A 13165-nucleotide genomic window follows, 5' to 3' on the forward strand; every position below is an offset into this window, starting at 1 on the left:
CTTCGGAATAATAAATTATCGGCTATCACTTATACGAGACGTTCAATATACATTTACAATATTAACACATCTTTTAAATATAAATTTAACTAATTTAAATTTGGACATCGCTCGTCCGTAGAACGAAAACAGATCGAAACATTCCAATGTGACCGGGTGAAACTGAAATTCTTCCAGTATACACCAAAGTATTACTCGGCGAATAGATATTGCACGTGATCATTTAAATACATAAATAAAATTTAATTCAATTTAATAAAAACCTCGTATCGGGTATACACTAATAAAACTACAGTTTCACCGTTCGTTTCATTACTCGTATAGCGTACCTGAGCGATTGCACGTCCATAAATTATACGGATCCCGGTTCTAGTGGCGCAAATCGCAATCTCTTATGTCCTTTTCGCCACGCGGGTATAGAAAAGAGAAGGATAAAGATTTACAAGCGTCAGAGACAGACGAGTTGCAAAGAAGGTACAGTGGAGGAAGGTTTCAGCTAATGAAGATGGAAAGCTTAGTCCTGTCCATTATGGTGGAGCAGCGTACGATTATCCGGCGCATGCGGAGCGTGCCCGGGCCTATACGGATCTCCTTCCTCGTCCGCAGAATTCTCCTTTGACCTATCACTCTTACAGTCCTCTTCCTTCGTGACCCCCGAAAGCGAATCCAACGCCATCGGCATTGACTGATACAACTCTCTTGCTTTCTCACTCGGCGGTAGAAGATGCAGCATGTTCAGCGGCATCGGAAACCCTGGCGGGAACTCTGGATAGAACCCTTGCTGGAATGGATTAAACATTGGATTCGAGGATATATCCGGCTCTGAACTCGCCGGCCTTTGGCCAGTGTTCTGATGGTGCTCGTCTTTCTCATGGTGTTTGCTCGATGGGTGGTTGTTGTTGTTGTTTCCGGAGTTCAGATTTAACACTTCTAGTGGCCCTCCGATGCAATCTTTCCTTAGCTGCTCGAGTTTTAAACTCTTGCCGTATTTACCCCGCACGTACATTAGCAGTGAGTTGTATGGTATACCGAATATCCGTGATGCTTGGCTCGTGGTCATTTTCTTGTTCCAGACGTGTTGTAAAGCTTCCGTTAGTTCTGCATTTGTCCAGGATCGAGGCGGGCCACCACGCGGCGCACTGTGCTGGCCCTTCGGTCGCCCTGTCGAAGACAAATCATACATTAGTTATGCAAGCAAATTTTTTGATCGCTTTAGATTTTTTCACATCCATCACACATAGCTCAGTTTCATCGTATCCTAAATTAAATATTATATTGTTGGCAAAAAAGGTTTGTAAATTTTGTTTCCTGGTATGATAACTAAATTTTTATAGTATGAATGTGCTGGAAATACGCTAGTCTTTATTTGTCATATCGTTCAATATGGCTGTTGGTAGCAGTAACTGTATTCATTATAATAATACATTTTCTAACACGAGCAACGCAAGGAAAACGAGGAGTTTGATATTGAATACATTAATATCAAATGTTCATTTCTGAATCGTGTTCGAAGTTGTAAAATATTTAATTTGCTAATTACGTCGGGGATGTCGTATTCAGTGATTTATGTTCGGGCGGAATGCAGGCAGAAGGCGGTGCAAGTCGGCGGGAATGCGGGCAGGTAGGTACTGCACGACATGTGCCGTGAGTCGCTCCCCGCGACAACGTTACCGAATGCACAACTATCTAATAACTGTGTTTTGGCTCAGCAATAACTCGGTACCGAAAGTCGACACACGGCGAAATGAGTGGGTTGCGACCCGAAGGCCCGTCGCGCGACACGCCGGTCTCGTACTTCGTCATTAATTCGACGCGAGCACGCGACTATTAAGGCGGGTCTGTCAAAAAGAAAAGCGGACCTGCATACGCCGGCGACGTCGCCCCATGTAACTTTATAGTTTTATAATTTCAACGGATCACGTTAACTCGATTCCGATCAGATAATTCGTGGAACGTTTCGGATTACGGCCGGAATGATATTTTATTATGGAAATTAGTTTTTCTTTTAATAGTCATCGCGGGTCACGCGAGCGCAGTCCGGGCGCGGAAATTAAAGACGTTTTCCATTTAGTGCTCGTTAGCATTTTACAAGGGAGCATCGGCGTTCGGCATGCATGTGACGTCTCCGCTCGAGCGATGGGCGATCGATCGAGGCGAGGACTATTGTACATGCCTCGTTGTGCTCGGCACTCCGCTGAGGCTCATTCAAGGCACACGTTAGACTCGACGTCTGCTCTGTTCCCCTATGAGATACGCTATCAGATCGTCTTAATAAACATTCGCCGGGAAACAATGGTCGTTTAACATTTTGCTCGATGCGATTGCGAGATGTGTGATGGGATGCACTCACTATCTGTTGTTTGCTAATATCAACTGCAGCTATTGTTATACATATGGGCGTTCCATTTAATCTTTAGTTTTGAACTATGTTTGCAACAAATAATGGCATCTTTTGATAACAATAATTGTGAGTTGTTGTTGGACCAGGGACAAAAGTAGACCTCCAACTGTGGAAAATTGTACTTATCTAATTTAAATTTGAAGGAAATTCTTGCATTGGCATTCAACTGTATAAAGTTTTGTCGGATACCGCAAAATTGCAAAATTAGGAAGTAGAAAAGATAAATCAATTTATAGTACATTTTCTGCATACCTGCTTACCGATTGAATTGGAGACATAAAATAAGTATCAATACAAGTAATTCATACTAAGCAACTCGCAATCTTTTGAATATGTCAACTTGGGCACAAATTTCAGGGGATTCATGTTCTCCTAGTAAGATAATGATAAACAATACTTAAGTTATTCTACCAGAGAATACAAATACTGTACATACACTGTGGTGTCCAGGCCAAGGTAACCTCATGTTCCTATGGTGGCACAGTAATGTAATAACTTGCTTTTCATCTCCCGTTAGGATCGGACTAAGGACTCATGTTTATTTGTTTTATTTTTTTGACGTTTGAGCAATAATGGAACCTCTATCAGTGAAAACAGGTTCTCAAAGCGCTGGGAACCAATTCACCACTTATAGAAGAACGATTTAAAGACTAACAGTTATGGCAATGAAGGCGACCCTCGACATTCATTAGAGGAAACTACTTTTGCGTGATAAACGATACTGGCAGGCCTAAAGGACTCATGTTTCTCTGGTAGTACAGTGATGGTTTTACTCACATTTTTTCTTTACACTCGTGAAAAGCTGTGCGTCGAGGGGTGGCGGGCGGTGTTCCACATCCATCAGAGGATACATCTTGTGCTCCATGCCTGGTGGGAACAGGCCCAGGGGTGACTCCATACCAAACACTGCAACAAAAAAAAAACCATAAATCTCTATCTTCTTTTTCTTGCCTTGATCCCACGTTATGAGGGCTCGGCACAAAGTATCTTCCCAAACTAGGAAGACAGACTTGTTTTAGTTTTGACCTCAATTTTGACATACTTTTTTACGCTCTCTCTGATCTGATGTAAATCCCAAAGTTTAATTAAGATATTGTCAATTATTGTTGATAAGTGTAATTGAGTAATGAATTATTCAAATGACAAACGAGCGTTTGTCGTTTGAATGATTTTTCAAACTCTTTTTTATTAAGTTTTTGTCTAGACTCTTAAAAAGTCTAGGACAAAAGCTAGGTACCTAATAATATTTATAAAAAACTAGCATTGTATGTTAAAACTAAACTAGACGTATAGTTTGGATAGTACCTATCTATATTTAAATTTGACATTTAGTAGGCAAGTATTTTTATTGTGCAAAAAATATTAAAAACTGGGTTGGAAGTCTTTAGAAAGTAGGCGTCAAATAAAAGGTTAAAAATCTAATAAACAAGGTTCAATACAAAATGTAATGCTGAAAAGAACCATTTTTTTAGCTTTGCTACTCGACACTAGATGGCGTTAGCAGTATCTCACCGAGCTTAAATGAATATTACGAAACTTCGTAAACGGCTTGCGGTGGAGTATATTGAACTTTCACAGCACAAAAAATATTCTAAAACAATAATGTTTTTACTGCAAAGGATAAATTATTAAGTTCCAAGCCTGCCTTGCTAAACTTCTTTTTTTTTTTATGTCCTTAAGTTACCTAGGTTTTAACACGGCTACGCATAATTATTGTAATATTACATTATCATTTGTGTGATATGTGAATCATAGGAAAAAAAAGATTAGTTGACTTAGTTTTTATGATGAAAATTTATTCTTTAGAAACGAATAAGTAGGTACGCAATATTTCTTAGTTTTCCAATTATCCATTCCTTCAACTTCTAAACATCCTAGGATTCTCGCAGATTCGATTCATCCAATTATATTCGACGACACTACAATAATGCTTACTTAAAGTATGTGAGAAGATATCTGGCGAACTTTAGAAAGTTTTAAATCAAAGTCAAACTGAGTTAGTAACCATCTTTTTAAATATGCCTTCTTAAAGTTACCTAAAGGAAGGGTCATAATTTTTGTATCATTTATATTTGTCTATTTAAAAAAAGACATTATTTATGTGAATTGAACTTTTTATATTGATTATGTATACCTATTATACTATTTTTTGAATCCCATGTAAATGTAAGCGCAGCTATTCCAGGATAAAAATTATACACATTAGGATGCACGCTATATCGATTAAGATCAGTTCTGAGGAATAAAAAAACAAACATACTTTCGCATTTAGGTATAATATTATTCGTATGAATCACATGATAGTGTAAGTACGGGGATTGACGACACCAACTTTCTAACTCTGGGTTTATAGTCAAAATTTTCCTTTGAAATATTGTTTAAGAAACACCAAATAACTACCATTTTCGACCCTTGAGTCAAATAGAAACCTAGAATTCATTTATTTCAAGAAGGCCAATTAATTTAGGCATTTTCAAAAGCCACGAAATTCAAAATTATCTATTTCAAGTAGGCCTCATCTGCAACTGCTGAGTCTCTTGCCGGCTACGGTAGAATCTGCCTTCCGAACCGGTGGTAGACTTAAATACTTGACGTTCTAAAAGGCTTGCTTGCACGTGTCGGTATTTTATTGTCAATAGGGTTGTCACTTAGAATGTTGTGAATTAGTTTGTATGGAAAAATAAATATGCTTATCTCGATTTCATATTTTAACACGGCGATTCCTTATAAAATATAATTATGCACCCTTCAACAGTTTTTCGTAATTCCGTTTCACTTAGTATAATATCATTAATACTTTTAATGAGTGATTACAGAAAACATATTTTTTTGTGTTCCTGCTGATTTCTGTTAAACAGCAGCCACCAAAGTATAGAAATCACCAATGAAACCGAAACAGGTACAAAGTGCCGCTATAAAATGTCGCTAACGGTGGGCCAGATGGATAAAAATACATTTCCATTGTCTGTGAGGCTGTGTGGCTGTTGCGATAATAAATGGCGGATTACGCGACGGCGGTCCGTGGCGGTAAATAGCTACCCACGAGGTGTCCGTTGAACTATGGACTAATCAATACTAGTTTAATGAAAAATGGTTTATATCTGCATACTATACGTCCTGGTACACCCGTCATCTTCTTTTGTCTGGTTAGTAGGGTTGCCAATAATTATTCAAAAAAAAATAGAGTATAACTGATTTCAGAGTGGTTAAATAAAGAGTATACAAACACATAAATATTTATATATCTTGTGCTCTTTCTGGTGTACAAAAACTTATCATCCTTTTTAAAAGAAACGTACGTGATGATAGATGTTAACATAAGAGATTGTGGCTGCTTTCAGAAAATAGGAGAGTAATGGCTACATGCACAAATACAGCCATTGACATCTCGAATTAGTTACCAATTTCGCAAAAAAACACTGTTAATTTCACTATTAAAGTCCATTACCTTCCGGCATTTAGATGAAGTCAGATATCGATCGGGAGGTTGGACTTCTATTTAATTATTAAAATTATTTTTTTAAATTATTAATGGTAAACAAAAGAATACTTTTTAAAAAGACTGGGATTTTTATTAACCCTTATTCCTAAACTCGTTTCGTTTGAACATCGAACATTCGAAAATCGAACGTCGAAAATTGAATTTTTGAATAACAATGTTACTCGGCAAATATTTAGTTTTATTAAATGAATAACGTCAAGCTATGACGTCTTTGAAAATTATTTGTACACAAAAGCGGTTACAATGCAATTAATTGTTTGTCTTAGACAAACTAACACTTTTTATTCTTGCCACAATATTTGGCAAATTGATATTGAATTTTATTAAATGGATTTTGACGTTTTCGTAAATAATTTGTATACCAAAGCGATTTTTTTTTTTTCGATTTTTTTTTTCTTTTTACAATAAACACATCGCCATCTGCTCCAAAGTAAGCGTAGCTTGTATTATGGGTACTGATGTCTGATGAATATTTTTCTGCATAGGTAATATACATAAATACTTATAATATACAAATAAACACCCAGAAAATGAAAAATATTCATCAGACAGACATTTTCCACTTGCGAGAAACGAACCCACGGCCTTGGATTCAGAAAGCAGGCTTCCCGCCTTCAAAAACAATGAAAACTGTTTAGTCTTTCTACTGTTTATAATATAACGTGAATAATTGAATTTTAGAGCTGCCCAGTGAAACTCAAGTGAAACGGGCAATACACAGTAAATATATCCACAGTAATAACGTGAAGGTATCGATTTGTCGCGCTCAGTCGAAGACACCTCCAGGCTTATTTACATCTAGCTAAAGAGAAACTGTGGACCGGGGATCGGAATAAGTCAGTCGAGACAGGATTTGATAATTCATACCTCTACGACTACGTAGGTATCTACTGAAGCTGTATTCGTACAATTAAGACATCAAAATGATTTTCACAGCTTAGATCTAGTTGTTACTGTGTGTTGGAGTACGGGCGGCGTACTCTGTGCTACTACTACTATATACAGCGTGGTGATTATAGGCAAATCCTTCCTGTTGGGAGAGGCCTTTAGCTTATCAGTGGATTGTTATAGGCTATGAGATGATTAGTTACAAAGGCTAAAAAAGGAACGATATCTGACCGCTATAATTACGATAAATTTTCATGAGATAAAATAAATTACTCCACCCGCCAACCCCAACTGGAGCAGAGTAGTGGGCCTTCGCTGTGCTTCTCTTTATAGTGGGTCGTTAATTTGCTGATGATGAAGTTGGAATGACTCCGTTAAAACACAGTTACGTCTGCTTTAAGTTCTCGAGAAGTTGCCTTTAAAGTGCACTCAAAGGGGCCCTTATAGCCAGTGGCGTGCATAGAGGGTATGTAGAGTTTAAGCAAAGGATATAAAATGAAAAAAACTCGACTATAGTAAGAGATATAAAAAAAATGAGGATAGGCATCGTAAGAGTTTAGAAAAAGCCTACCCTTTAGATCTCATAACTCGTACTGGAGATTTTCTTCACTTTATATCATCTGCATACCCTGTGCATAGTGCACTCTTCTTATTAATTTAATTTTACACGAATCAACATGTGTCTAGAAAGCAGAATTTTCAATCGATTAATACTTTAGGTATATGAGTGGGTATAACTCCGATTCCTTTTTGCTTTTGCTAAATTATCCAACGGGCTACTTTGCCGTGCCGTATTTCAAATCGAGTGAAAAATTACATTTATATAAACATATAAATGTAATTTTTCATGTAGAAAAAATACATTTATGATTAAGGATATTGGGTCAATCAAGTTATATGTTGTGGCAACATTTAGATATATGACTTAACCGGCAGAACTGTGTTTCCAAGACGCAAATCCGCTCCGCAAAACTCGGTATATCTTTAATAATATATTATTAGCAGCAAGCACATACGTAATGGTCGAAGAGCAAGCGGCTGATATGTTAGTACCCGTCCACAGCCTAACTTTCGGTAAAAACAAACATACAAACATACAAGTGAAGCTGATATAAAGCGTGTAACATAGCATATTCAACAATATTTTTATAATTATTGCGTTTAGTCTTCTTGGTTACATACCTGAGCTTTTTAATATTTGTTTGGAATATAAATGTCAATTTAAACTTCGCTTGAACTATTTGTAACTAAAGCTAGCGGAATTGCTTTAGTTTTTAAAGTCATGACCTAGTGAAAGTTAAATTTAATAATTGATAGTTTCATATCAAAATATCAAAATATTCAAAGATTCGAAAGACGTTTGAATACTAGAAAACTCTGATATCTGGAGATTTTAAAGTTATCATTGTTTCACGCAGCAAAGGATTGGCGTGACGTGACGTCCGATCAGAATATAGTTTTCGTCTCCTGTGACGTCTTCTTACCAACCCATTTGCCCAGCCTGTTGACTATGGGCAAAACCGCCCGTTTGGAAAGGCCTTTAGTCCAGGCTCCAGTAGTGTCCACTTTGGGCTATTTATTGATTGATTCTTTGAGCTGGAAAGTGACATAGGTTTTATCACGTAACTTTAACATGAATTTATGACATAGTTGTAAACATATTATTGATATTTTTAGCTAGCTTCTATACAGTAGCTAATCGGTATAAACACTTCGACCATATTTCTCACTAGCTCCCAGAATACAAGTTATCCTACCACGTTATTATACAGAAGCTGGGAAGTATTTCATAACAACGCACTAATTGCATGGGATATTAGATCCACGGCATACGCATTAATATTACGAAAGGCTCGCTAGGCTGTGGTTAGTGTGACGGCGGGTGAAACCGCGCGCAGAACTAGTTAATTATTAGCTGCCAATGGTAAGATGTATGGGTGCTGCGAGTTCGCTTTTAATCCAGTCAGTAGGTAACTTATTTTTCTTAATTATTTGATGTATATCATCTAAGGGAATATCTACTGCGATCTACTCAGCGTGCTGATTAATGGCAAATCCTTCAGTTGGGTTAGGCCTTTAGTTCAGCAGTTGACTGTTATAGCCTATTGGTGATGATGATGAAATCATCTATTGGCGCTGTAGTAGACCTTGGTAGTGAAACCAAATCGTATGCCGTCACGGCAAATGACCTAACGCTCATCACGCCATGTCATCACGCCCCCTCTTATTTTGTGATTTCCACTCATCTGCCGGGTAGTGTATCGTGACAGCCTACATTTTATTTCATTGTGGATTTATTCAAGTCCATCTAGTATGAGGCTTACAGTGTGGTGGACAGATGATATCAAGGGAGTCGCAGAGAGTAGCTGGACATGATCGTGGGAATACTAACAAAAGATCTAGGTCCAGCAGAGGATGTGTTAGACATCTTATGCTGACGACGAAAAGAGATAATTCACACTCACAAAGAATAAAAATAGAAGATAATAAAATGGAGACACTTTTGATTTTTTTTAGATCTCTTTAAGCTATCCGACAAAGACTTTAGCGTTTCAATACGATGTCGCTGGCTGTAGATCGCTACCATCATTTATCATCTCTTCCGGAGACCTTTTCTCGGCGATTAGAATAAAAGTTTATAAGTATTTTTATTTTTATTAGGTGATGAACGTTTTAAGCAATAAATTAGGTTAAAATTTTCGCTTTCGCTATTCGCACGTACTGTATCCCTAGCTTCTAACTAATGTTTAAAATGCGAATAGACGTGGAGAGCTTACAACGGAAAGTCTATCCCATAGGAACTGGCCATTTTTCCGGGATAAAAAGTAGTTTTTAACGCCCCAGCGCGTAGGTATGCGTGCAAAAAAATACGTCAATCCAAAAGCCGAAATCGCAGGCAACGGGCTGTAGTAAAATAAAATGAATTAAAAAAAAGTTATGTAATGACATAAAAACACTCTAAATGTATGATTACTTTTTATTAATATATCAGTTTATATACTTCATTACAGGTCAGCATTATAGTTTAAAACAGAATTGGCTATAAAATTGTTTATCGTGCCTGAAATTGGTTCTTTTAGTGTCAATAAATAATTCGTATATTGAAGTTATTATAATGCAATTCCAGCACAGTGCAGTGTGGGTGAAAGTTCGGTATTATACGTGATACGCTTTAGTCATACCGACTTCCAAAAAGTTACTTGATTGCGTTTTTGATATGAACATATTTTGTTGCATTATATTATTTTGTATGGGAGTGTACTGTTTAGGTCCATTATACATTAGAGCATTACATATTAAACATTATATAATATACATTCGTGCTGCTTCATTAATAATAATAATAACAATAATAAAAATATCACACATCGCACTCTAGCCCCAAAAGTAAGCGTAGCTTGTGTTATGAGTACTAAGATGACTGATGAATACTTTCTACAAATAATATACATAAAAACTTATAATATACCGACAAACACCCAGACAATGAAAAATATTTAATGCTCATTCCACAAAAAATCTCAAGTTGTGAGAATCGAACCAACGGCTGTCAAAGTTTAGGTTTTTCCAGCATTGGTTTAATATGTTACCATCGTATAAGCTCACTGAATTCTGTTGAATTTTTATTCGATAGTCTATATACGTGCTCCTTCTATAATGTGACTTGAGGAGATCACTTTAAGCGATAAGGCCGCCTTTGCGAATTTGTTTTTTTTTCATTGTGTCTTTAAACTTGTTGTGTATCTAAATTATTCATTGAAGCATTTTCACAAAATCTAGGCATCGCCCAAATCGAATGCCTAATGGTCTAGGCCATGTCTATAGAGAAAAAACGTTTCACCAACTCTTAGGTGATAACTATAGGTGAACGGTCGATGTATGCCTTCGCTTAGGCGTTACTTATTTAGGCATCGCCTTTTTCTTCATTAGTGAAAAACGGGCAGTCTTATAACATAAATGCAATTCAATTCATGTATAAATAAAACTCTTGGTTCATATACCCAGTTAGACACATTAGATCGCAGAAAAAAAGTCCCTAGCGCGCTATATAAAAGGCATTGTTTTTCTCTATGTGACTCAGTAATAAGAACGGGACAAAAACACCATATTTTTATGTACCAGTCATTTGTTATTGTATTCTTTTACTACTGTAGTTAGTTGGCGTACTGCCAAATTACAAGGCAGTACTAAAGTAAAGTCATACGTGGGTACAAGTCAGAGTAGGTTAGCCACACAAATTATATCGGGAACTTTTTGGTTCCATATTGGGACTTTTTTTCCCCCGATGCAAAAGGTACTTCAACGAACATTTGCACAGCGTAGAACCTTTTAAGCCTCTAAATATCTCTATTCTGTGAGAAAGGAGGCATAGCCCAGCATTCCTGTCAACTCTGTTGCACACAAACTCTGGTACCATAATTATGCTAAATATAATAGTTTTAACCCAAAGAGAAGGATGTTATGTCAGTTAATAGAATAGAATATAATAGAAAAACTTTATTGCAACACACCAAAAAAAAGGAAAATACAAGGAAAACAGTAATAGTACTTAGTGCTAGGGTGCAAAGGCAGCCTTATCACTAAAAGTGATCTTTTAAAGGCAACCTGAGCGTACGAAGCCGATAAAAGAGTGGAAAATGGATGGTGCATAAAGTAAGTTACAAAAAAAAAAACAAAAAAAAAGAAATGTAATATAAACTTACATGAACATACATACTACATTTACATATTAACTACACAAATACCTACATAAATTTATATATACTATGATAGATATATGTGATATATATTTATGCTATTATAAACTTACATACTACTCAATTACATAGATAAGTAATAATTCTTTAAGCGATGTTTAATCTGCGGCAAATTAGTCCACGTATTAGACCAATAACGCATAGCTCAAACGAGAGGACTAAGTATGTTATTTTTATTTCGAAAGTATGTTTACTGTGATTGTAAGTGTATTTTAGGAGTCTCTGTAGAACTTAGCTTATGTGCTATGTGTTTGGTGATTGTATATGCTCTCGTTACTGATTTATTTGCTGTTGTAAGGATTTCAGCGATTATTTGTTTCAAGGTACCCAGGGTTCCCGGAGTGTGTAGCGAGTTTTAAGCAATAAATGTTTTTATAATTATTGAAATAAGCCTGTTACATCTCATGTATTCAGAAACAACGGTTGCAGACAAAAAATTAGGTGTCTCCGTTGAAATAGAGTCTTCCTGGAAAACTCAGAACTCTTGGTAACCCTAGCGAAGTCCATTTCCCGCACTTTATTGCCCCGGAGCTAACGAACCGTTAATTTGTATCACTTGTTAAGGCCAGCTCAGATATGCACTCGTGATTTGCATAATTACCCGCAATCAATACACATTCGCATCTCCGGCCAATTGGCCTGACCGTGTACAGGGGCTTTAACGGTCACCAGTATTTATAATTATGAATACTCGCTATGCCCCGTGGATTCACCTTTGTTAACTAGCCATTTAAAGCCTGACCAGAAATTAAAAAAAAACTATTTATATATTATTACTCTGTCAAATGTCAAAAATTGCCATTCAAATGTAGCGCTTCCAGACTAGGTTTTTTAATTTCCTGGTCTGGCTTTAAGTGACTAGTAAGGATCCCTCATAGGGTAGGTTTTCCGCCTAAAATAGGCAGAAATGTTATTTAAAGTATCCATAATTTTCGAGCGGGAAACTAAAAGTGTACCTACCATTTAATGTAAATGTGCTATATGTCTTTTCATTGTGATGCTAGATTACTGATTGGTCTACGGTGCGTCCCATTTGCCAACATTCTACTAAAATACAGAAGATAATAAATACGACGACGAATTCGGCGTAGGTAGTCAGTCGGGATATTTCCAGTTTATATTTTTCTATATGTGATCTATAAAAGGTTACATTACATTTACTCCTTTTCTCACAAAAAATATAAACAATACTGATTAAGGTTATATTACAGTTGATACAGAAAGACAATAATTTAAGACAAAAAATACGTACTTAGGATGGTTTCTATATTCAAAAAATATGCAAAAACCTGGTGAACTAGTTTACGGGTAGGTACAACTGATAGGAGTCTCGTCGTAGAATAAAAATGTCTTAGGCCGTAGTCCAACACTAGACTTAAAACGTTCTGAGAACATCACCTACCGAATATCGCCGGCATACAGGTTTCCTTATGATGTTTGCCTTCACCGTTAAATTAAAAACGCAAATGCTGAATAGTTAGAGGTCGGGGATCGAACTCGGTCCCCTAAAAAGGCAGGTCGAAGTATTACCCACTAGGCTATCACCGCTAGACGAGTTAAACGTTCTAACCAGTTTACGGATACAATAATAATTAAAGAGCTATCTAGTTGAAATCG

The 13165-nt window shown here is 36.7% G+C and overlaps 1 protein-coding gene across 1 annotated transcript in view; it reads right to left on the minus strand.

Annotated features, from left to right (window-relative positions):
- Positions 1-307: 307 nt before the first annotated feature.
- The window catches only part of LOC120630910 (protein jim lovell), a 52049-nt gene continuing 39191 nt past the window's right edge, over positions 308-13165 (minus strand). The window contains exons 2-3 of the mRNA XM_039900251.1: positions 3179-3307; positions 308-1161 (exon numbers count right to left, since the gene is read on the minus strand). Coding sequence (XP_039756185.1) covers positions 515-1161; positions 3179-3307 — 776 coding nt within the window. The 3' untranslated portion in view covers positions 308-514. The remainder of the gene's footprint in view (positions 1162-3178; positions 3308-13165) is intronic.

This window comes from Pararge aegeria, chromosome 17, assembly GCF_905163445.1.
Source record: "Pararge aegeria chromosome 17, ilParAegt1.1, whole genome shotgun sequence".
NCBI lineage: Eukaryota > Metazoa > Arthropoda > Insecta > Lepidoptera > Nymphalidae > Pararge > Pararge aegeria.